Source organism: Coptis chinensis, chromosome 7 (assembly GCF_015680905.1).
Source record: "Coptis chinensis isolate HL-2020 chromosome 7, ASM1568090v1, whole genome shotgun sequence".
NCBI classification, from domain to species: Eukaryota; Viridiplantae; Streptophyta; class Magnoliopsida; order Ranunculales; family Ranunculaceae; genus Coptis; species Coptis chinensis.
The window spans coordinates 87,763,365-87,789,322 of NC_141462.1; the positions used below are offsets into that span (position 1 = coordinate 87,763,365).

At 35.9% G+C, this 25,958-nt stretch overlaps 2 protein-coding genes and 1 pseudogene across 3 annotated transcripts; 1 reads left to right on the plus strand and 2 right to left on the minus strand.

Moving 5' to 3' along the window:
- Window positions 1-3,447: 3,447 nt before the first annotated feature.
- LOC147489695 (cyclin-A1-1-like) lies at window positions 3,448-5,796 on the minus strand. Its single transcript, XM_086574706.1, has 6 exons — window positions 5,537-5,796; window positions 5,324-5,376; window positions 4,998-5,077; window positions 4,786-4,896; window positions 4,535-4,687; window positions 3,448-3,682 (listed from the first exon to the last, which is right to left on the minus strand). Exons 1-6 carry the CDS (start codon window positions 5,794-5,796, stop codon window positions 3,641-3,643), a joined length of 699 nt encoding a protein of 232 aa, XP_086430832.1. The 3' UTR covers window positions 3,448-3,640.
- A 570-nt stretch (window positions 5,797-6,366) lies between these two features.
- LOC147489696 (uncharacterized) lies at window positions 6,367-7,722 on the minus strand (annotated as a pseudogene). Its single transcript, XR_015202867.1, has 4 exons — window positions 7,119-7,722; window positions 6,696-6,828; window positions 6,547-6,615; window positions 6,367-6,430 (listed from the first exon to the last, which is right to left on the minus strand). The product of XR_015202867.1 is annotated as an uncharacterized LOC147489696 (transcript).
- A 5,027-nt stretch (window positions 7,723-12,749) lies between these two features.
- LOC147489697 (uncharacterized) lies at window positions 12,750-13,244 on the plus strand. Its single transcript, XM_086574707.1, has one exon. It carries the CDS (start codon window positions 12,750-12,752, stop codon window positions 13,242-13,244), a length of 495 nt encoding a protein of 164 aa, XP_086430833.1.
- The last annotated feature ends 12,714 nt before the right edge of the window (window positions 13,245-25,958 follow it).

A 25,958-nucleotide genomic window follows, 5' to 3' on the forward strand; every position in this document is an offset into this window, starting at 1 on the left:
CAAAAGAAGGATCATTGTATGTCCGACTATTATTAACCATAAAATTCAACCCAAGGCAAATTGTGCTAAGAGTGTAGTGGGCAAATATCGTGCCTGGAGATATTCTAACTGATATTTCAAAATTTGAGACATTGGTATAAGGGTCAATGTCTCGGTATATTTCGTAGTGGTTTTAAAACATTTGCAGGTATTGAGCGGGAAAGAGGAGGAAGACAAGGGACACGTGTCAAAGATTGACTAGGTCAAAACCAAATCAGGATACTATATAAAGACTGGAAGAGCAAGAAAAAAGGATTCATTATTTCATTGTCAGAAAAATCATTAGAAACAAGAGAGAGAGAGAGAGAGAGAGAGAGAGAGAGAGAGAGAGAGAGAGAGAGAAGAGAGAGAGAGAGAGAGAGAGAGAGAGAGAGAGAGAGAGAGAGATTGTAAATTTCTATCGCCAATCAATAAAACTTTGATTCAGTTCATTTTCTTCATTCATTCTATTCATTGATAAGGTTGAGTGATCTTAGAACATTTGAGAAAAGGTGTTCTTAGATATCACATTGGCGTCGTCTGTGCATTGAGAACAAGAAAATTTGAAGTTTTCTTCTTCTTCGATATAGAATCCAAAGTTTTGTTCTGCGTGGGAGGAACAGAAGAGTGAAGGCAGTTGAGTAATACAGTGAGCCTTGAATCATAATGGCTCCAAGGAAGAAAACAAACAGCAAACGAGTGAATAATGATAATCAATCATAAACAAGAAATACAAGAGCTTCCGTGAGTCGGCGATACCAAGAGGAGAACATGGAAGGTGACACTTCAATTCAAGAAATTTTGAAAAGGTTGAGGGAAGTGGAACAACAAAATGCGATATTACAAAAGGAGAACCAAGAGATGAAGAAGGGAAGTTCGAGTGTGGTTGTCAAGGATATCCAGGGAGATGAGGAAGTGGAGTGTAGTTCAAAAATCAGGTAGTCATTTTGTGGAAAAAGCATCGGAAAGACATGAAAGAACTACAGAAGCTTCGCCGATACTTGAAATGCCGATACCACAACCCATCACCAAAGAAATGATACAAGAAATGATGCAGAACCAGCTTTTTGAAAAGACTTCTGCTTCAATAAGAAAACTGGCAGATGATATCAATAGAAATCCAATACATCATAGTGTCGAGATGATGCCCGTTCTGCCAAAGTTCAAACTTCTGAAGTACACCCAATATGATGGGACGTCAGATCCGATGGAATTCGGATATCAACATCAGTTTTTGATATACAAAGGTACATCTTATCTGGATTCATTATTATGTAAATCTTTCTCTTCAAGCCTGAAGGGGAAGGCGTTGAAGTGGTTCTGTTTTATACCGGAAGGGTCGATATCATGTTATCGAGAGATTGAAGAGAAGTTTTTGTCCAATTATGGTCATCAGCGAGTAAAACCGAAGCATGTGTCAATCTTGTTCCAGCTCAAGCAAGGGAAGAAGGAATCTTTAAAAACTTTCTTATCTCGGTTCAAGGCAGAGGCATAGCTAGTGGAACATTTAGATCAATCGGAAATGACGACATTAATGGCGTTTCAGATAGGACTTATTCCAGGTTCTGACATGCACAAATATATGCTTCGGAAGGCACTACTACAGAATGACACTTATACCACTGTTTTTAAGTGTGGTATAAATATATTTACCACTGTTATACAACCGTGACAATAGGTGGTGTGGTATATAATAATAGCAAAAATGTGGTATATATGTTTAACGGATACCACGGTTTTTCAAAGAACCTTGGTTTGTATGCCCATTATATACCACGGTTGTCAACAGAACCGTGGCATATAAGCTATTGAAACCGTGGTTTATATTAGTGTATGTGTTATAATACCGTGGTATATAGTTATACTAAACACTACGGTTTATGCCAAACCGTGGTATATATATATATATATATTAATAATAATGCTAGTAACAGTCTTCCACTTAAAAACCGAACCTGCATAACAAAATTTACACAGCCTGCCTACATACAACATTTCCATCTTCCCAACAAATTCCAAAATGTACAATAAACTATCAAACATTGCAAAAAAAAGATAATAATAATAATAAAAAACTTCTATTAATTTTTTGAGTGCACTAAGAAAACAAACTTCAAATTCCTTTTCATAAATTAAAAATGTAAGACTCATAAATTAAACTGGAGGGGTCCGAACATAGCTAAAACTCATCCTCATTCGCTTCTGACTGAAACACCCCATTTTCCTGGATGAACTGAATAATATCGAGTCGAACACCGTCAAGTTCATCTTGCGTGTATATCTCCTTCAGTTCTAAATTTGTTAACTGGATGAGTCAAAGCACAACATGTGGAGTTACTATATAAGAATAAGGCGAAGTCGTTGAGCCAAATAAAGTGTTTGTCAAAACTTTCGAATACCTTATTTTCAAATGATCCAAATTGAACAAGCTTCTACTATTTCCCTCATAAACTTCATTGTATAATACCCACACTCTGTGCCACCTGGTTGATATGGGCCCTAACATATAGACTCACAACATATGTAAACATATACTTTTCAAAGAAAAAGACAATAATGTGTAGGATTTGTTTACCTTGATCTTGTCCTACTTCAGCGGAACTCGTTTCCCATCAACCCTTTGCAATGTGAGGACCGCACTTCACAATAAGATAAATGCAAAACATTTAATTCACAAGGTTTAGAGACAACCAATAGAAACTAAGCTACGTTCTATTAAGCGAAACATGATTCACTCCCACATAGTTTGTACATACAGGTTTTCACCTCACACATGGCTGCCAAGAGGTTTGAGAATAGATGCATTGAAAGAGAATCGAAGAAACTAGAAAGATTAAAGCAAAACACCACCAGGTAATAGAGGTAAACAAGTAGGTCCCTCATCAGACGATTTACTCAATCCATAAATTAACATTTTTTTATGGTAAAGATGCACTACACCATAACAGCTTATTTGTAACGGATATATATCCGTTACAAAAAATATTAGTAACGGTTATTTTCCGTCGACACAAAAGCGTGACAAATATTAGTAACAAATATTAGTAACGGTTATAAAGTGTTAGCAAATTTACCAACGGTTAACAAATGTTACTAAAATTAATTTCAGCAACACTTATCAACCGTTAATAAATTATTAGTAACGGTTATTAATTTTGTTCTTAATTCATTTCCAACAAATAAAAGTGTTAGTAATTTTCATATCTAACGGATACGTAACCATTACTTATGCTTCCATTAGTAACGGATACACAACCGTTGCTAAATTTGGAAACATTTGAAAAAATATATTTTTAAATATTGTGGCCCCAATCGCTCCCTCGCCACCTACTTCTAGCATACATATATCACACATATTATACACAATCTATCCATCCCACTAAAAACTTAAACTTACACTTGGGTATAATAACGAAAAGAAAAAAACACTTAAACCAAACATACTCCATAATTCATTCATAACTTCATAAAGTCTTAACTTTGATTACATTTTATTCAACAATTAGATAATAACCAAAAATATAATAACAATCAAGAAATAACTCATTAAGTCTTTTGTAAAAAAAAAAATACATAGATAGAATAAGTCCTAATAGCTCTAAAAACAAAACCTTTTGATCTCTCACATTGTCTTTCCTCTAGCAATCATAAAAGTCATCGACACCTGCAACCATACCAATGACACCAAAAAGAAATTAAGAAAATAGAGAGGATCGATACATAGTAATAAGTAAAATTTGTGTAAATTAGATTCATAAAAATAAGACGTTAAGAAACTATAAAATATGCGTAATAGATAAAATGGGTTTAATCTAGAAACAACTCGATGAAATCTAAATTACGTTAGTATTGAAGTAAACAAAGGAGGTCCTAACTAATAAAATAGTTTATATGTCATTCAAAATTTAATAACTTCCAAGAGAACCAACATTTCCTAACATACAAGAACTTAACAGATAAACTATAGAGGTTCTTTAAATGAAATTGCAAAATAGTATCTACTATTTCCACTAATAGGTAGCAAGACATGTAACTATGTAAGATATGGAAGGATCATCGACATTTTGAACCCCACACAAAAACTCAGGTTATGCATATCCACATACCAAAGCAAGATTTCTATTTAAAGTTTGCACTTATAAACATAATTTATAGTAGAGTTTAATTAGTGTTAAAAGATGAATATTCACTCCTAGCATTAATTACATACCAACCCATAAAGATCAACACCTCATCTTCAATTGTATGCAAGTGGTAAGAGTTCTCCCTTCCTAAAAGTAAATATCTAAATCTTAGCTGGAAAAGAGTTTTACTATAATATGGTGATACCACACCACTAAACATACCAATTAACATTCAATTCGTTAAACAACTGCCTTGAACAATCCATATACCCAACACTTTAAACTAGTGAGAAACAAGCTCTTATGACAAATAACTTAAGGAGGAAATTAACTTAATTACTCTTTTAAATATAAACACTATTTAAAGTATCAAAGTGAAATTAACTACTTACCCAGTGGGTACATCTTCGATTGAAGTGTGAAGTTGGTAAGAAAAATAATTGAACAAGAAACCAAAATGAGGGTAGGAACCTTGGGCAACCATAGTCCAATAAACTTAGCTCTACAAGGTAACAACCTAGGAACTCTAATTGTAGACTGGGGGACTGCAAAAGCACATAACTCATTTATTAATCCAAACATCCACAAGGACTACAAGGAAGCATAACAAGTAGATATTCAAAAGTGTGACCGACGTACTTACTTCACAATCCCCTTGTGCAGTTCTTGTAAACCTCCGCAAGAAAGTCTTTATCGTGGGATTTCCCATCTCAAAATTTAGGAACTTAAATATGTTTGTTTTCATCTTTACTACCTGTGAACAAAACATAAAGCATTTGCAAATTTAGATGACATTGAAACACAAATAACAAGCGAACAAATGAGGTTGAGATGCACAAGGGCGAAAGGATTTACCTCTTGCTTGGTGTAAGTATTGTTATCTGTTATATTGACAAAATCTTCAACATGAGGGGGACTGATCTCTTCATATTTTCCTTATTAAAAATAACGGCAATAAAATTACAGTACAATTCAATCAATAATACAATCTAGAGAACAATAAAAGGAGTGAGTTTATCATTTTTACGAGGGGCATGCAAGAAACACCAAGAAGCTGAAGTTTATGCCGGTTAATTTCAAAGATGGATATCTATCCAAGTAGGAGATGGTAAGATAAAGTTTATCAGACACAAGTTTGTATTCCTCGGCAACTTCAACTAGCTAATCAACTAGAATACTACGCATATGAGAAGTAATATCTTTCTGAACCTTCTCAACGTCTTCTAACTTACGGCTAAAGAACCCGATAAGAACTAGTGTTTTGAACACTAAAACACGATGACTAACTACACGTGTAACTAGCTTACAAGGTTTCTAAGGTTTATATCATGTGTTTTTTAGCCTTTTCAGACAGCAGTCCAAATTCATACAAATTCGGAGGTTTTGCTCAATACCTCCAAGCCGTCACTTGTTCCAGGCGCTCAGCTTTTCCTTCGTGAAACTTCAATTCATGCCGGGAGAAAGTGGTGTTACACTGCAGATTACTTATCCCATCTACCTGAACTCCTCTAAAAGAAGCTTTTCCTTTGTGAAACTTCAAATCCCAACTGCAGAAAAGTGGTGCCAAACTGCAGACTTTACTCATCCTGTCTGCACAAGCTACTCTATAGGAAATAGGACAACTGCTACTTCTTTCTTGAACCTCCCTCCCCATATAGTTCATTCCACTGCCTCAACTCGCTCATTATAGAACCCTCAGCTGCAAAACTAGCAGCAACCTGCGACATGAAAATTTTCTATGTTCAAGCCAAACAATTCAACGCACTAGAAAGGCAAATCAGTCCTCTTAAAATTGCGCAAAAACAACACAAATTTTCGACGATGCACAATCCTTAAGTCCAACAACCTGAGGAATTTAGTTCTTTGATGAGTTATTGAGTTTGATCCACCATGTTAATTCCAAAAAACTAAAAATAATTATATTATAATTGTAACATCAACAAAAGCCTAAATCCACCAACTAATCTAACAGAAACATGTACATGATCTGGATTTACAAAGAAATTAAATTGGGCATAATTTTTTATGAAGAAGTCAGAGTACTTAGTAAATTAGCATAAACCGAAAATACATTCTTTGTAGTTGGTCACAAAAGAAAACAATTGATATATATATAAGACGTGAAACATGCACCGTGAGTGAGATACAACTCCACTACATTACCCGATTCTTTGCCTGCTTCATATCTTCGATGTTTAAGGGCCTGAGGAAAATTTCTATGTCGTTTTTCTTGTCAGGTGTATTTGAAGCCTCTTCGAAGTTCTGTTCCTCCTCAACTCTCTGTTTTTCTCCGCAAAGAGAACGTTTTAGATAGGAATTCAAGTTTGAATCTTAGTAATAAAAAACACAAAAGAAAGAGTGAAGAGAACATTTTCCTATGAAATAGAAATGTGGAGAAAATTACCAAATCTTTTAGTCTCTCCCGTTGAATAAATTCCCTAACAGTATAAATAAGCCATCGCGTACATGTGTTCTGCTTTCAACAAGTTTCATCAAAAGTTAACTTTAGCTGCCAACATATAAAATTATAAACTCGGTAACAAACATACGCACTGAGGTCGCTTCCATGGTATCCTTCTATCAATGCGATTGCAAGCTCCTTGAAATCTACTCCTTTGACCTTCTCCTTCGACAAAAGTGTTTCCAGATTTTTCTCGTTCTCCAGAATGGGAGACCAACCATAATTCTGTAAACATCAAGCATTAAAATTCGGGGCATGTGCAACTTTTTCATCACAACACATTTGATTAAGTTATCCTAATAATTAACAGCACCAAGAATCAGGATACATTTAACAAATGATATTCAATATTTAAACATTTGTAGACTTGTCATCAACGCTTTTAAACAATTCATTCCTTCTGACAACTTTGCACTTGTGATTGTAATCACAGGATAGTAGCTAGTGAGTATACTCTGGCCTGTTGTGTACTGCTAACAATTGTCACTGTCAGTCTTTTAACACACAAAACATACCTGCGTTCAAACCACCTTATAATTGCTCCCTCAAGATCAAAAGGCCTATTTGTTGCAGCCAGAACCAGGATCTGCTCACTAGGTTTGGCCAGCAACCCATCCCAGTGGATCATGAAGTCATTCTTGATCTTCCTCATCGCCTCATGCTCCCCAACTCGGGTTCGCTGCCCTAGCATACTATCAACCTCATCCACAAAAATAATTGTTGGTGAGCCCTTTACTGCAAGTGAGAAGAGAGCTCCAACGTTCTTTTCATCCTCCCCAAACCATTTTGAAGTGATGGTAGACATGGAAACATTAATGAAGCTTGCTCCTGCCTCATGAGCAATGGCCTTGGCCAGCATTGTCTTCCCAGTACCAGGAGGCCCAAACAACAATATTCCTTTGCAAGGCTTTAGAAGACCTCCTCCTTTGAAAAGATCTGGCCTTTGTAGAGGAAGCATAACTAACTCCTGAAGTGATTCTTTAATTTCATCTAGAGCGCCAATATCTGCAAAGGTTACTCCTATCTCATTTGCAGGAATAACCTCTCGGTCCGATCCGGCTTCTCAAACTCATTGTCGGGAGGAACGCGTCTGTTAAACATATCGTAAACATTTAGCATTATTCAACACCGGGATGGGAAAAAGTAAAATTTGAGTGTCTAAGCTCCATATTGACCTATAATATCATGACCTTAATTAATAGACCATGAAATGAGAGAAATGTGTAGTGACTAAAGCAAACCTATTAGACTAGGAATGACACCACGTTTAGCCATCCGTTAATTAAGGCATAAATCGGTCCCGAATGGTTTGGTTTTAGTGGAATCACACAGGGGACCTCATATACTTGCATCAATAGCTAGCGAGAAAATGACCAAATTTATCAAGGGGCCAACAAAATACATCATGAACAACGCTAAATTAACTGTTGGAAGTCATAACACTCGGTATCAATTTCTATTAAAAAAGTAGATTTTTAGACCTTAAATTATAATTACTCAAGATAAAAATATTTTGACATGCGCAGGAGTAGGTCTTAAATAAACTCACGTGCCAATATTATAAAACCTTTACTTACAGGAACCTTTGACGAAGAGGGACGGAGTATCACCATCCTTCTTCACCATCAGGGACATTTCTCTCCTTCGCCTTTGCTTTTCGGGAGCGAATTTCAGTTTTGATCCGTGTTTCACACCGGTTGCATTTTCCCCTTGACTTCCTATAATAAAATCGATATCGCAATCAGATCTCAAACCTTCAATTTAATGAGAAGCAATGCCATAAGGTTTCTAACATTGAGAACAGATGAGAATTAAAGGAAGTGGTAATCATTCCTTTCTTTTGTCTTATTATAGCTTTTCAAATTCTCTTGTATTTATCCTCCCTCGAACTTGTTTGGTTTTCAATTCCCACTTTTGTTACAACTAGCCCACCTGTAAGTGTTAAGGTGGGGGTCACCTCTCTCCAATTCCAACCAAACTCATCCACCAGATACTAGCATACAAGTCTTTTGCTAAGGTGCTTCTATAACTAGCTAAAAGCTTGTATGCTCCCAATATTCACTAAATACACTAGCAATTTCACATACAATTTGTAGTAATTAATTGGGTCTAAGTTTTGCGTACATAATATCGATTAATTCCTATCAACAAAAGCAAGTCTACTAAAAATCTAAGATGATAGTAATAATCTTCAAAGTTATTACCATCCAATTTTGACTCGTTAAATATATTAAATTTTTTTCGATAAATTGTTCTTAAATGAACCAATGATATGCAAATTAAAACTTTGGCACGTGATTTGCTAAACTAACTTAAGCTTGTAAATCGGTATTAAGTTTATTTAAGTTACACAAAGTTAAAACGTTAACACAAGAAGACCAACAATAACAATAGACTATGCACCAACACAAGTATCCCATAATTTGAAAGAAACACCCGTCTCCAGAATCCAAAACTTCACTTCAAGAACAAAGTTTAGTACATAATTCAAAACCCAAGGTGATGAGATTCAAAATATACAGTTTCATTAATTAAATAAACTATTAATCTGACATCAAAGTGAATGAAACAAGCATGAGCAGATTTCTAAAAAATGATACACAATTCAACAAGAAAATCTATCATATATATAAAGATGCAACCTTTGGTCATGGCTGACAGATTATACAAATCTATTGTTAACATACAACCTAATAATCTTATGTCTGGACAAACCCAAAAGCTTATTCCGATCCTTTTCTGAAAAATGAAACACTGGAAATTGCAAGTAAAAGAGGATTCATCACTAAATAAAACGTTAAAGAAGAAGTTTTCTTGAGTAGATTGAGCAGTTGCTTGTGTAAATGTAACACCCTAGCCAAAACCCTTACTGTTACAAAGGAGGAAGAAGAGAGAAGATTAAAAAAATGAAGGAGATGATGACGACTTACCTCAGTGGGAAACACAAACGGCGGCGGAGTCGGCAGCGGTTACATCTGCCCTAGCTTACCTCTTTACTTTTCTCTATTGTTATTATTGAAAGGGTTAGAGAGATGAGCGCGAGAATGAAAAACATTCCCCCCATAGTTTTCACCCAATTTATTTTGTTTTCAATATTTTACTTGTATTTTTTGCAATAAGCAACACTTCAGTATCTGTCACAAAATATCAAGTAAATGTTACTAAATAAATCAAACATTTGCCTACAAAATATGTGACGGTTGGTAGCATTTCTAACGGATCAAATGTGTGACAAATATTGTAACGGATGTATAAGTGTTAGTAATCAATTTTACTAAATGTTGCAAATTCAGTGGTATGGTGTAGTGGATGATAAATTAACATCGTTGGTACATGATCGATTCAGACGGTTTGTATGTGAAGTCAGATGTATCAAAGCCCATATTGCTTATGCAACAGAGAACACAGAGATTAGAGAAGGGTTTCGTAGTAAGAATTGCAAGAAATTGACTATAATAATGAAATCCAATGTAGATCGGCAATCCACTAAGAACACCACGAAAAATGACTCCCTACATATTTGCCTCAAGTGTAAATAGAAATACAAGGAATTTACGGAAGTAAAGCATACCCTTTTCCCTCATCCGTTAAAACAAGCATTATTTCTATTCGAGGCGATCAAGGGTGCCACCGCATGTTTGCCCTGTAATAGGAGCTCCTCACTGTTTTATGAGTGGTTGTGGAACTTATAATTCACAAGGACAAGTAGAAAAACGTACATATTGTTTCAAGCAGAAAAACAAGGCAGTAATTCACAAGAACAAGTAGAACAAATTTATAAGACCACCCTCTTAACTGTTCTAACGAAGAAAAAAAAAAAAGCTTTTACGTGAGGATATATATGACTAAGACAAGGAAATAACTTACAGAGCTGTTTTTGTTTCTTCTTACGTGAAATTCAGGTATAAAGTTTTGCTAGAATGTGGGAGTATATATATATAATCAAAGAATAAATCCAAAGAGGAATTATGACTTTGCCATTTTCAGCATGAACTTAGGTAAGTTAAAGCTATTTTGCAACAAAAAATGGAAGGGATGGAACTATCTAGGAAATTATGCATCCCGATCCTTGATACTTTCGGATTCGATATCGAAAAGCTACTTTACTAAACATATGAAGAACAGTGACTCTTGGCTAGGAAATCTGTAGAGCGAATTACAAAGTCTGATTTTTACAACAAAAACCCAAAAATTGACTCTTCGCTGGGTTCTTAAGTAACTAATTAAAGAGAATGGAGTGGTGGACTTATAAACAACTGTGGGTTTGCATGGACTCCATTCTAAATACAAGTAAAACGTATGTAATTAAATAAATGACAAGAGCATGTTTAAACATATAATCCAAACATAATAAAGTAAGATATAAGAGGATTATTATTACCCCAAGAGAAGGTGAGAGAGGGCGATTAGTATCACGAAAAAGATATCGAAAAAAAGGAATCGAGATTAAGACCCTTCCTATGGAAAAGATGTTTGAAGGTGTCAACAACAGATTGAGCTTCTTCTCTAGTAGCATTGACATCACGTTGATAATGAATCAAGAATCTATGAAGATGGTCAACACTCATAATACCATTTTCGAGTATGTCTCAAAAAGGGTCTTGATTTCTATTGGTGCTTCGCCACTAAGTATAAAAAGCAAAGGAGGCTTCTTTGTAGTCAACCATATTAAACAACAACAATCATACCTTGTACATCATCTCCCCGGCCCGATTAATCCCACCAAGAACCTTATAAGCTTCGAATGCACGAATCAACTCTCGAAGCATATATCTTAACACCAGCCTCCAATGTACAACTTGCCTACACACAAAAACAAAACAAAACAAAACAATCAAAAAAAGACCCAACATTTAATAAAAGAAAAAAACTTGAGTGGGGCGCACCTTTTGGAAATTAGTTTCTACGTCATTATCATCTTGAGTATCAATTCTAATAATCTCACACATATGATCAATCAACCTTAACTCCCAAGTATTCTTCTGATTAATCTTATTCTCACTTGCTAATTTAATACAGTTTGTGAAAAGTTCAGTAATTTGCTCTTTACTGAAACATAAAGGGTTGGATTGAGATTGAAGTGGAGGAGGAGAAACGACAATAATGGATTTGCGGTTAATGGCTGCTGCACGCCTGCGCACGCTCGAAGTTGGTCGTTGTTTGAGAATAATAATGGACTCGTTGGTCCTCCTCCTCCTCCTCTTGTTGGGGGTGGTTTTTTGGGTTTCTGTCATTGCTTTTGATTTTGAGGTGTGGTCTCGTTTTTTCAAGAGAGAGAAGTGGAAATGATTTTGAGTTTTTTCAGTGTGTGTTTTTTTTTCCCTCCTCAAAAATTGAATATGAGAAGCTTTTCGGGTTGGGCTTGCGAGTTGGAGGCCCAATTTAATAGACAATGGATTAAATCCATCAACTGTGTATTTTTTTTCGTGTATTTGACTATTTAGCATAAAGTCATAAACCACGGTAGAAAGTGGAAAATTTATATACCACTGTTTATGTTTAAGGTAGTGGGGATGTGGAGTACTCTCATGCTGAAAAAAAAACTAACCATGGTATATGGCCCAACTTATCCCACGGTTTTCATGTAACTGTGGCATATACTAGTAAACCAATGACCAAAGAAATTTCCGCCGTGGTATATAAGTATTTCCCACGGTTTTTGAAAGAACCGTGGTATAAACGTTCTTATTGACCGTGGTATATGTGTCATTCTGTAGTAGTGAGGAGATCAAAACTCTAAGAGAATTGTATGATAAAACTGAAAAAGATGTGCAAGTTGAGGAGGGAAATAGGGAATTATGGCAGCATCGAATAAAGTAAGTCTGCTAAAGAGGATAACTACAATAAGTCTGATAAGAGGAAGATGGTAGATTCTTATGCAAAGGTGGAGAACCAACTATCACAGAAAAAGAGGTTTGAAAGATTGCTGAAAGAAGAGTTAGATCCCAACAATTATATCGCCATTAACACAACAGTTGAGGATATCTTAAGGAGGGTAGGGAAAGAACCTTATTTCCAGCATCCGATTCACAAGCTCAGAGAAATAGTAGATAAACCTTTCTGCAATTTCCATAAGGTGAAGAATCATGAAACAAATAACCGCATTTACAACCGCTTTCGGAGAAATTAGACCCAGTTAATGCGAGATGGGAAGCTTCATGAGTTCGAAGCGGATGCTCTTTCGGCGGAAAACAACTATGGTGAATGATAAGCCTTTAGGAGTGATCAATATGATTTACAAAGGAGTTATCCCACAGAAGAAGATTCTAAGGGATAAAATCCAAAAGATATCGACAGTGAGGGAGGTGCTAGAGGTGAACATAGAGTCGATACCAGTGAATCCCTCATTAGTAGCGGCAAGCATACCTGGAGCTATTATGTTTGTTCCCGATGATTTGTCAAAGGTGATGGTACCTCATGATAATGCATTGTTAATTACATTAAGGATATCTGGCTATCATGTGCAGAAAGTATTGGTGGATTGTGGAAGTTCGGTCAATATTCTGTTTTGGAAAGCATATACAAGTATCGGATTTGATGAGTCGCATCTAAAAGAACCCCAGTTTAATTTGTTTGGCTTCAATAGAACTTCGACTAGACCAGCTAGAGAAATAAAATTGCCAGTAAGGGCAGGTCCATAGACAATAATGACTAAGTTTATAGTCATCAAGCATCACTCGGATCATAATGCTATTTTGGGAAGAAAATGGATACATGCTATGAGAGCGGTTCCCAGTACTTTTTATCAGGTTATCAGATTTCCGACTGCTTTTGGACCATATGAGGTAATCAGTCAGAATATGAGAAATGCAATTTTGTTACTGTCAAAGGTATGATGAAAGAGAAAAAAGTAGATACTGGGGGCGTCTCGGAAGACACCAAATAGCAATTAGCAGAGGATTTATCTCTAAAGTCCGATACCACGAAGCATTAGTAGGATTTTAGATTTATGTCAGAGCTAAAGACAGAGATGGAAGTAGTTCCACGCAAAAACAATGGAGGAGGTATAAAAAGTCAATATCGGTCAGAATAATAAAAATTGTTTCACTTTTATTGGAACAGAGCTGAGTGCGAGGGTCAGACAAGATTTGGTAGATTTCTTAAGGATAAATAAAAATGTATTCGCTTGGTCGATGGTAGATCTCCTGGGTATTGACCCTCTTATATGTTCTCATAAGTTGAATATGCGAGAAGGAGCAGTTCCTATGCATCGGAAACATAGGAAGGTTCGGCCGACATACGTAGATGCGGTGCAAAATGAAATAAAAAAGATGTTGGAATGTGGAATCATCAAGGAAATCGATAACTCAGAATGGGTGACAAATATTGTTGTTGTCCCAAAAAAGAATGGCAAGGTTAGGATCTGTGTGGATTTCACCGATGTTAACAAAGAGTGTCCGAAAAGATTATTATTTGATGCCAATGATTGATGAATTGGTTGATCGAACAAATGGTTTTTGAGTTCTTTGAGTTTTTTTGGCGGGCATTCAGGATATTTTCAAGTTGTCATGGTAGTTTTAGATCAGTTAAAAATAGCGTTCGTTGTGGAAAGAGGTCTTTACTGTTTTGTTTGAATGCCATTTGGTCTAAAAAATGCTGGAGCAACGTATCAGTGGTTGGTTGAGAAAATGTTTAAGCATTTGATTAAGCAGATTGTGGAAGTCTATATCGATGATATGGTAATCAAATTGAAAAAAGCAGAAGATCATGTTAAGGACCACGATACAGTGTTTCGGATATTCAGACAATTTAATATGAAGCTCAACCTAGAGAAATGTACTTTTGGGGTGGCAGTTCAGGGAAATTTCTAGGGTATATAGTCACAAAAAGAGGTATAGATGTGAATCCAGACCAAATTCGAGCTATTCAGCAGATGCCTTCTCCGAGTATTAGGAAACATATACAAAAGCTGACAGGGAGGATTGCAGCATTAAATAGGTTCATATCAAGAACTTCTGACCGATGCAAACCTTTATTCAAGTTGCTGAAGAAGAATACAAAGTTCATATGGGAGGAAGAATGTGAATAGGCTTTCTCAGATTTAAAGAAGCATCTCCAAGAAGTGCTAACTTTGATAAAGCTGGAGGAAGGTGATACTTTATTTTTATATTTAACAGTATCGGATTTTGCTATTAGATCGGTATTAATAAAAGTGGAAAATGGGGCTGAGCGACCTATTTATTTTCAATCCAAAACCATCTTTGAATATTTGAAGCTCGATATTCGATGTTGGAAAAATATGCATTAACTCTTCTTTATTCTACTCAAAGGTTGAAACCTTATTTTCAAGCCCATTTAGTTATTGTCGTCATGACAAATCTTTTGTTAAAGCATACTCTAGCCAAAACAGCCAAGTCAAGAAGAATGGCGAAGTGGTTAGTACTTATTGATGAATTTGGAGTTGAGTATCGAATAGGGTTTGAAAAAGCCAAGTATTAGCGGATTTTTAGCGATTTTCCTGGCGAAGATGAAAATTGGGATATTGAAGAAGATAGTGGTTTACAATTGAAAGAACCCGATGATGTGATGGATGAGGATGATCCATGGGCTGGTACAAATGGATGGAGACTTTTTGTCGATGGGTCATTAGGTTAAAAGGGTTGTGGTATCGGAGTCGCTTACGATAACGCCGCATAATCGAATTTGAATCAAAAGAGTTACCATAGGGTTCTAATGATCCAATAACGGGCGAATATGAGGCGTTGATTACAAGATTAGAAATAGCTACATCGTTAAATGTCAAGGAATTATCTATATTCAGTGATTCTCAGCTAGTGGTAAGCCAAATCAATGGAGGATATTCAGCTAAATGCTACAATATGATTGATTATTTGAACTTCGTTAGAAAGAAGCTCCAGAATTTCAGCAGAATTAAATTTCAGCACCTCGATTGAGAAGAAAACCGACACGTAGCGCTTTGGCATATGTCGCTGCTATGCTGGAAAATATAGAGGGACGTATGTTGCAAGTTGGTGTTCAGCAAAATCCAAGTATCGATATGAAGTATCCAGAGATTATGGAGATAGATACTTTGGGGCCATGGTTGAAAGCAATTATATTTTATTTTTGTCTAAAGGTGAGTTACCCAAGGATAAAAGTGAGGCTAGAAGAGTAAAATCTGGGGCTGAAAGATATCTGCTAATAGAGGATGACTTATATCGAAAAAATCCTGGGGGACCGCATTTGAAATGTATATCGGCGGCCGGTGCTAATCAAATCATTGTAGAGATGCATGAAGGGGAGTGCGGAAATCATTCAGCAGGGAGATCTTTGGCTAACAAGATAACAAGGCAAGGATATTTCTGGTCACAAATGCAAAGGGATTGCCTTCGATATGCAAAGAAGTGCATTCTTAATCGAAACATGGTCATGCAATTCATGTTCCAAAGAGGAATTGCAATGTGTCGAACCCATGGCCTTTTGCTTTATGGGGATGGACATTGTTGGACCTCTAATACCTGGGAGAAGCAAGAAAAGGTTCATGCTTGCTTTGATTGATTACTTTACTAAATGGGTAGAGGCTTTAGCTTTGTAACATATCAGAGAGCAGGATATTATCGGTTTTTTGTTTGAAAGAGTGGTATGTCGATATGGTTTACCATATGCCATCATATCGATAATGGTCCTCGATTCATTGGAAGCAAGGTGAGAGATTTCCTAGAATCATATAAGATCAAACACTTCACATCGGCACCTTATTATGCTAAGGGGAATGGGCAAGCTGAAGTGGCAAATAAGACTATTATGGATAATATCAAAAAGAAGTTAGAGGATAAGAAAGGCTTATGGGTCGATGAGCTAAATAGTGTGCTATGGGCATACGCAACAACTCGAGTAGTAGCTACGAGAGTAAGCCATTTACTCAAACTTATGGGATGGAAGCAGTAACTCGAGCTGATATGGTAGTATCTACATCCAGAACATTGCTTGTGGAAAAAAAATTGAATGAACAAGGGATGCATGCAGAGATCTTAAACTTAGAGGAAAAACGGGAGCAAGCAAGAATTTAGCTTGATTGTTACCACATGCATCTAAGGAACGCATTCAATAAGAAAGTCAGAGGAAGAAGTTTCCGAGAAGGCGACTTAGTATTGAAAGAAGTCACTCAAGCGACAAAAAAGAAGGGAGCTGGAAAGTTATCAACAAACTGGGAGTGGCCTTATATTGTACATAAGGTTGGAATAAACGGAGCATATTATTTGAAGAATGCTGATAGCGATTTACTACCAAAACCTCAGAATGTCAATAATCTGAAGGTATTTTATCAATAATGTATTTTTCAATTTTATCGGGTAATGAGCTATGTAGCAAGAGTATTCATTTTAATAAATTTTTTTGATTCATAGTGCAATGATGTTATAATATTATGTATGAAAGTCCCGCGGCATGTGCAAATGTGGCATCGGACATATTATCAAAAGTCCCCGGTATCATAAACAAGGGGCGATACGAACGCACATAAAAGTCCTAGTATCGACAGAAATGTTGGCATCAAGCATATTGTCAAAAGTCTTGATATCATAAACAATGGCAGATACCAACATAAAGTCTTGGTATCGACAGAAATGTTAGTATCAAGCATATTGCCAAAAGTCTTGGTATCGATAGACGTGTTGGTATCAGGCACATAAAGTCCTGATATTGACAGAAATGTGAATATTAGGCATATTGCTAAAAGTCCTGGTATCGATAGACGTATTGATATCAGGCACATAAAGTTCTGATATCAGCAGAAATGTTGGTATTAGGCATATTGTCAAAAGTCCTGGTATCAAAAACAATGGCCGATACTAGGCACATAAAGTCCTGATATCAGCAGAAATGTTGGTATTAGGCATATTGTCAAAAGTTCTGGTATAAAAAACAATGGCCGATACCAGGCACATAAAGTCCTGATATCAACAGAAATGTTGGTATTAGGCATGTTGTCAAAAGTCTTGGTATCAAAGACGATGGCCGATACCGCACATAGAAAATGAATAATATCGATTAGCAAAGGAGGAGGCATCAGATATCATGTTAATGATAAAGGTGCATTGGTTAAATTTTTATTTTTTATTTTAGCAATAGTTGCTATGATTGTAGTTATTGGAATGTTTTCATACTTAAGGGTGCATGTCCCAAGAATAGATTATAGTACAATAAGAGTGTCGAAATATAGATAATAATAGTTTTTTTTTTCTTAAACAGTTTTTGTCAAAAACATGGACACATAGCATAGACACAGATGAAAAACAGAAAGAAAAAGTTAGTCTTCATTCTCATCATCATCTTCATCCTTATCATCATCTTCATCTTCGTCTTCATTCTTATCATCACCATTATTTCCATCAGTGGAAGATCCGTCATTGTTAGATTCATAACAATAAGGATCTCGGAGCCACTCATCATCTTCTTCTTCTTTTTCCTTTTCTTCTTCTTCTTTTTCTTCTTCATCATCAGAGTATTCCGTGGTTGGGCAATCTGACCAATCAAGCCACTTTGGAAGAACCATTAAAATGGCAAGAACGGTAAGATAGAAGGAGAAAGGAGACATGTTTTTATGTTTTTACGATTGTCATTTTTCAGTAAAATGGTTTGTAAAAAGTAAGTTGGAGTCATAACGTTAAAATTTTGTTTTATACAAGTAAGAAGTGGTAAAAACGAGGAAAATAAATGATATTTAGCATGAAAACAAAGAAAAAAAATTAAAGGGATTAAACAAGGAAAACAAAGTCAGTGGAAAAAGTAATTTTGTGGTTATCTATGCAAGGGGACGTTTGGGAAGTAGTAATTCATTTAATGATAATTTAATAAAATTAAATAGGTTATCATTTCAATACATGTTGGTGTTTGAATTAATTTGTTGATTTATGATTATTAAAGGTAATACAGGGGATTTAACCAATACTCTTTTTTTGGTTGAGGGTATCGAAAATTTCATTTTCGATGATAGAAGTCTAAGTATCACCGATACTCTCTTTTTGTTGAGGGTATCGAAAATTTCATTTTCTAGTGATACAAGTCTAAGTATCGCCGATACTCTCTTTTTTGTTGAGGGTATCAAAAATTTTATTTTTCTAGTGATACAAGTCTAAGTATCGCCGATACTATCTTTTTTGTTGAGGGTATCGAAAATTTCATTTTCTAGTGATACAAGTCTAAGTATCGTCGATACTCTCTTTTTTGTAGAGGGTATCAAAAATTTCATTTTTCTGGTGATATAAGTCTAAGTATCGCCGATACTCTCTTTTTTGTTGAGGGTATCGAAAATTTCATTTTCTGGTGATACAAGTATAAGTATCGCCGATACTCTTTTTTTTGTTGAGGGTATCGAAAATTTCATTTTTCCTCGATACAAGTCTAAGTATCGCCGATACTCTCTTTTTGTTGAGGGTATCAAAAATTTCATTTTCTGGTGATACAAGTCTAAGTATCACCGATACTCTCTATTTTTGTTGAGGGTATCGAAAATTTTATTTTTTGGTGATACAAGTCTAAGTATCGCCCGATACTCTCTTTTTGTTGAGGGTATCAAAAATTTTGTTTTACGGTGATACAAATATAAAATGTATGTTATCGGTACATACATATGGATGGTATATTGCAAAAGCGGTATAGATTCAAGTTCCATAGGAATTAATGGATATCATAAGCAAAAAAGATTACAAGAACGGTTGAGCGGATGGAATTTTGCCAAGGATAAAAGAAAATAGTAGCAATGTTGCAAAATATTACACAAAATGGTACGTAAATCAAACAGGAGGGTATTAAGCGGATCATCTATGTCATAAACTCAGTGTAATAATCTGAGGGGTGGTATCGCAATGCAAGAGGTCAAGTTGTAGTTGCGGCATCAGGAGTAGATGGAGTTGTGGTTGGAAGTTCCTCTATAGGAGCATTATTGGTAGTAAGTGATCTTTGCACTTTTCAATGTTTTTAGAAGTTGACTTACTACGTGCTAAAACTCAATAATTCCTTACTACTATTTTTTTTTCTTTGAGAATGTCACCTAGTTCGAGTAGGGATTTCGTTCCAACTTCTAAGACAAGAATTTAAATGATCACAACTGGAATCTACACTTTGGAGAACTAAGTGAGAAGGATTTTATAGATAGATTTTTTTACACAAGTTATCTAAAATTTGTAAGTTTGTTTATAGTTAAATGAAAGAGAGAGAGAGATAGGGAAGGATTAATCCTACTCATGTAAGGCCTAGCTACAAGTCTTTTAGAAACAGGTCACTACCATCTCAAATCCCTAACATAATATACCTATCTCTAAACATATCATGCTAGCATGTAGAATTGAAATGATATTTCATCTCTGAAATATCATTCCAACTCCTAGTTCTACTTTACAACAATTGATCGATAATTGTCAATCTACTGGTCATTTTGGGACCAGGGATGAAAAATAGAACCTAAGTCTTTTAAGTAGTGATTTTGGAATCCTAAATTTGTAGCATGATCCTCACATGAGCATCATTAACCCTCCCCTTGGGAGAGTTTTAGCTCATGATCCTAGGATTGAATTAAACTACAAGAAGATATGTGAAATGAAAAAGAAAGAGAATGAAACAAGAAAACTACAACTGTTTTACCTAAATGAAGAAAAGTTTATTAAAAACTAGAGAGAGTTCCCCATTAACAAGTTACAAGCTTTTCTCTAAAACTAAGAACTAAAAAACAAAATTAAAGACATGGATGTAAATGAAAAAGTAAAAGTCAAAGAAGTAAAAGCTTCCAACTCCCAAAATCAGCCCCCTTTACATAAGAGAGCCTTTTCTCTTCTCCCACGGAAACACTCTCCTCTCATTTATTTCTCACTTATCCACAACTAACTCCCCATTTGACACCTTTCATTTTTTAGATAATCATCACCTAAATCCAACTAACTCATTAACTTCATGCAAGGTGTCAAAATTGCACCAATTATTTGCACCTTTGTCTTGACTTGCATGATGACTCATCAAATCTTATGGGCCCGCTAGTGGGTCCACGTCAAGGTCCAGATGGCAGTCCGGTCTTTTGGCATTTTACAACTTCCCGCCTATTTGTAGAGTTCATCGCGACCGATCGTCCGGAGCAGCTTTACTCGTCGCATTAGTCCCCGTTCAAGAGATATGAGCTTCGGAAGTTTGATGCTTACGTGCATGTAATCCCGTTTGATTGGATTACGTACTATTTGAGTCTTTGGGCTTTAGTCGAATTTGTTGGAGCTTCACATGGGCTTGATCGGGAAGGCATGTGTATACTCCCTATTCCGTGCTTAAATGCCGGCTTTATCATAATTTTTACATTAGTTGCTCCAACCCGCAAAAAGCACGAAGATCGCGATTATTTCATGATTATTAAGCACAAAATTGGCCGAAATGTTATGTCTCTACAGGTTTTATAATACAGTTTTGGGTGCTTATCACATCACTCCCAAACAGCATTTTGCTTGTCCTCAAGCAAAGAAGAGACATTAAAACAGGATAAGTGGCCAAAACTGCATTCTAAGCTAAGTCTCGTTTCCGAGTGCGGTTGCATTGACCATATGCAACAAGGCCTTAAACCACTAGAAATTCCCTAGTGGACGAGTTATAGCCTCGTGAGAGTTTTCCAGAGAAGATACTCACAAACTTCATTTATACTACAATGACTTAGTAACAAAAGCTTGTTTCCTAAATTAATCTCAGATATCTATACATCTCCTTAGCGGGGAACGAGGATTAATTCTTTCGAAACTCAAGTTAATATGCATACAATAATTAAAACATCTACATATGAGTATGCATTCAGTGAATTTACATTGAATTGCACAAGCAGGGCTGTTTCTGGATTCTTTGGAGAGTGTACCTAAATGGGTTCTCACATGTATGTGTAGAAACACAAATTCGCTCATAATTTTCCCACTCAGGTTTTGTTAACTCCAGTGTGCAGTGGGCACACTTTTCCTCACATACTCGATGACAGTCAGAGGAGCCGAGGTCGATCAATCACATCTACTACTTATTATCACACCATCCTACTTCTAATTGAGCTAGAGGTCTTTATTAGGTATTATGGGGGCTTAGGTGATAGTGTAGAAAGAAATGGAAGTGGAAGATCAAAAATGATAAGTATAAGAGAATAAGGTCTTCAAGATATTTACACTTGAGAAATCCTTGTTTTCTTTTCCTGCTCCTACCTGAGTTTTCCTACCTTGCTCTTAAGCCTTATTTCATTTTTTTTTTTTTTAGCTTAAGAAACATGATCCTGTTTATTTATTTATTTTTATTTTTGAAGCAGGTAACTAACTTTTATTTGGAACAAGTCTTCTTTGATTTTTCTACATTTCGTCCTATTTCTCATACTCATCACTTAGGTAGGTTCTTTTATTTGGGGTTAATATATGGGTAAGGAATTTTTGGTGAAAGTGAAAGGTTTGATGAAAGGTTCAGTGGAGTGACTAGCGGTAAAATTTGTAACAGGTAATAATTTATAGCTATGTCGATCCAAAGAATGCCTAAATTCTCGCCTAGGTTCGGATGGTGATCAAGTAAGTCGATGCGTGATTTTCTCTATTCGGAAAAACTACTCCTCTGTGTCATTACTCACAAATCACTCATATCGAGGCTTTTGGTTAGATTCTCACAGGATTGATAGTTTAAGTAGACTAACCGTGGTTTCGAAACTTATTGTCATGTACAATCAATGATACTCGATTAATGAATACTCATAAAAAGATATAAAACTATTAAGTGCGTATTAGCTTAAGTTTCTTAAAATGAATCATAATTCAATGCTAATGTGAGACTTCTAGATAATTTTCATCATTGAAAAGAAACAAGACATTGTCACTAATTACATTTACTAACAAGAAAAATAGAAACTATATACTGCACTACAAGTTGCCTTTTTTTTTTTTTTTTTTTTTTTTTTTATATGATATATATATATATATATATATATATATATATATATATATCACTCCCAAACAGAGTGATGATTAGTCTTCGAAATAGAAATAGATAAAGAAAGGAATTACCTGATAACCGTAAACAAAATTAGAGCTGGATTGCTGGAACAGAAAATTGTGGTAACATAATATATTATACAGAAAAAAAAAAAAAGAAAAACAGTAGCACACTATATACAATTATATACAGTTAGATATATGTACAATTCCTTACTCAAGTTTACCATCCAGGATGTGGTGAAGGTCTGGCCTCTTCTTCAGTGAAATGCATTTCCTTAGTATCGCGCCAAAAGATAACGTATTCCCAAATGGTGGCCCATTCTTGTTCACCAGATTCGTTCAAATGTTTCATCATTTTATCATCGCTTGGATAACAACGAACATGTCTCAAGTATCGTGCAGGACGTTTCCATTGCCTAAACCTTAATGAACGAATTATCTTGTTTGCTGGGCACATAGAATCTACTTTGACCCAGTCATGAAAAGTAGCTGAAAACTGTGGGAAATGTGTCTTCATAATTCGCAAGCGATTCTGAGTAAAAGTATATCTCGGATCCCCGAAAAGTACGAGCTCATTTCAAATTGGAGATAACACGGTTTAAGATATCAAAGAATGTATGACCTCGAGCAAAGCGCATTGAAGACTACATCACAGCATCATTGGCGGTAGAAAAATGCCAATCTCCCATGATGTTAAGAAGGACAAACAACATTCGCATTTCCCATGTTCATGGTCATGCTGGCTAAGGGAATGGTGATGTCTGGCCATCTGCCAAGTTTAGTTCCTTCATCTTTAATTTCAAGACCGTCACCGTATGCTGCGCGAAAAGCAGGCCATGAAAAGGAACGAGTAGAGTTGTGATAAATGTATGGCCATGTTGTTGTTGCCGGCTCGTGATATGGAAGATCTAAAGTCAGGGCAAGTGTTGCCTCTGAAAAGACATGGTTTGTGCCACCAACTTTGATTGTGAATCCGTCTAAGAAAAAACCATGAGCAGCGTTGAATGCTGGTGTATCTTCCATATTAGCATAAAAGTAGGCCGCCAAACTTGGAGAATAAGTTTGGTCAGGGCGAATAACAAGGGAAGACCACCCGATGTTAGTAATGCAATCACGGAAATAAAGTCCATAAGTATTGGAATCCATCATGGCCTGAAATGATTGCTCAGGGATGAGTTTCGGAGGTGTCCTGTTTGATGAAGATGCTACGTTCGATGAAGATGCCATGTTTGATGGAGTGGAGTGATGGGGAAAGATATGAGAAGAAATATGTCCAAGAAAATTTTGACTGGATGGAGGAATGAGTATGCAAGAAGATAAAACCTCCTGTAATCAAGTTTAAAAGAACACGTTAAAATTGTTATTATCACAACTTGAAATATGACAATCCTAGTAGGCATTTCTTACAAAAGAAGATACAAAGATAACAGAAATACTTAATAATAATAATTTTATTTTATTTATTTTGGGGAAAGTTGAGTTTTGTAAAAACAGAACGCAACCCCCCTTTTTTTACCATTATTATTATTATTATTTTTTTATGGTTCAGAATGATGATAAGGATGGTGATGGGAATGCAGTTGTGGACAACAACGCTCAGAGTTCATTAATTTGTTGGCTAAGCTGGATTTGAAGGGTTCCACTCGGTTGCCGAGATTGTAGTTTGATTCTCTATTAGAAGAGTGTGATTTTCTAATGGTAGAGTGAGTTTCAATAGTGCCTCTTGATCGGCATCATGCATCGCTTGGCGTTCTTGGAAATCCATAAGACTTTTGATGATGATTTCCTGCGTCGCGTGGAGTTCCCTCATTCCTTGATGAAGAATTTGAATACCTTCCATGGGATTAAAAATGTTCTGCATGGCACTTTCATCAAAAAATGTCGCGAGTTTGAGTTTTGGCCATCCATTTCATTTGGTAGAGTATCGGCGTCCAAGAACCAAACACGATCTTTGTGAAGTATTGTAACAAGTGCTCTTTGAAGAGGTATTTACGGAGAAATTTGGATAACCCCAACGCATCATAATTTTCGTGACTAAAGTAGGCGAGGTGCTAACCTTTTTGTTCTTCGGTGATTGCGTTCGAGAGGTGTTGGATTATACAAAAATCATCTCTTTGATTCTGCATAATCCAAAGTAGGTGTAATTGAGGCTTAGTGACTTCAGATTGGTGTGGCGATACCCACCACATTGTGTCCCCCGGTGGAGCCGGCTTACTCGTTGATTTTGTTTCAAAGAGGCGTTGAAGAACAACGTGATTTTTATTTCGACTTCCCCATGAGATCACGGTGGCCCGTAATTTTTGATCTAATTAAATGGGGACTCGAAAGATCGAACCCGGAGTCATTCATTGGAATTTGAAGTATGTCGAGATAACTTCCTTAGTTAATTCAAAGCGTTGTCCATAGGCATGGAAACAGAATTTTCCATTTTCAGTCTGCTAAATTGGTAGAACATCAAGACCAAATCTCTGGAATAGGTCATTTCATGATGATATAGAAGAGGCATCCATCCTCGTATTACAATTTCTGTGTCATAAAAAGGAGAAAATCGGCTATCATCAAAATTTTCAAGTAGTTCTTCTTCGGTACTATCTTCCTTGGTTGATCCATTTGGAAGGATAATTGATAGAAGGATAGTGTAGAAAGCGTGTAATGAGAATGGCTGAAATGAAGAGATTTATAGCAAATATAGGATGCAGTGCAATCGGGGATGTCAAGTGCATCTAGATCTCAACTTACAAGTGAAACATGTGATGTTGGTATCCTAATTATGTCACAGCAGCTATGGGTATCCATAGTATGTCTTTTCATGTCGGTGTCCAAAACAATTAATGAGGTCTTAAAATGATAGAGAATTAGGAGGAAAGTTTCCGCGAGGCAGTTAGACCTTCACGTAATTTCAAAATTTATGATCATACCTCAATAATAGAAGATAGATAGAATAATTGAGCTGCGTCGTGACAAGTGTTAAGCGCATGCAGTGTAGCGTCGCGCCATCTTCTCTGAAAACAATAAGTTGAGTTTGATTTATTTTATTAGATTATTGATTTTTTCTTATTTGTTATGGTTTGATAACTATTTTATGTTTATGATAAGGTAAAAATACAACTAATATACCCAATTTATTAAAAGGATGCTCCTCCATTTAATGCGTAACCCGTACAAATGGTTGAGAATATTTAACACACCATAGTAATATACAAAGCGACAAAGGGAAAGAGATATGGAGGTTACATAGATCTAGATATTCGGATGAAGTTATGCATGATCGATATTAGAATAATGACAAAAATCTTTTGTTATCACGAATCTTTGTGATAGCCCATTCCGCGTTGCTCCTTTTCCAATCGCCGATCCGGATCCATTGTTTGGAATGAAAAGATAATATGTGAAGATTAAGCTTTGGATAGTGAGAGAGAAATGAGGTGAGTG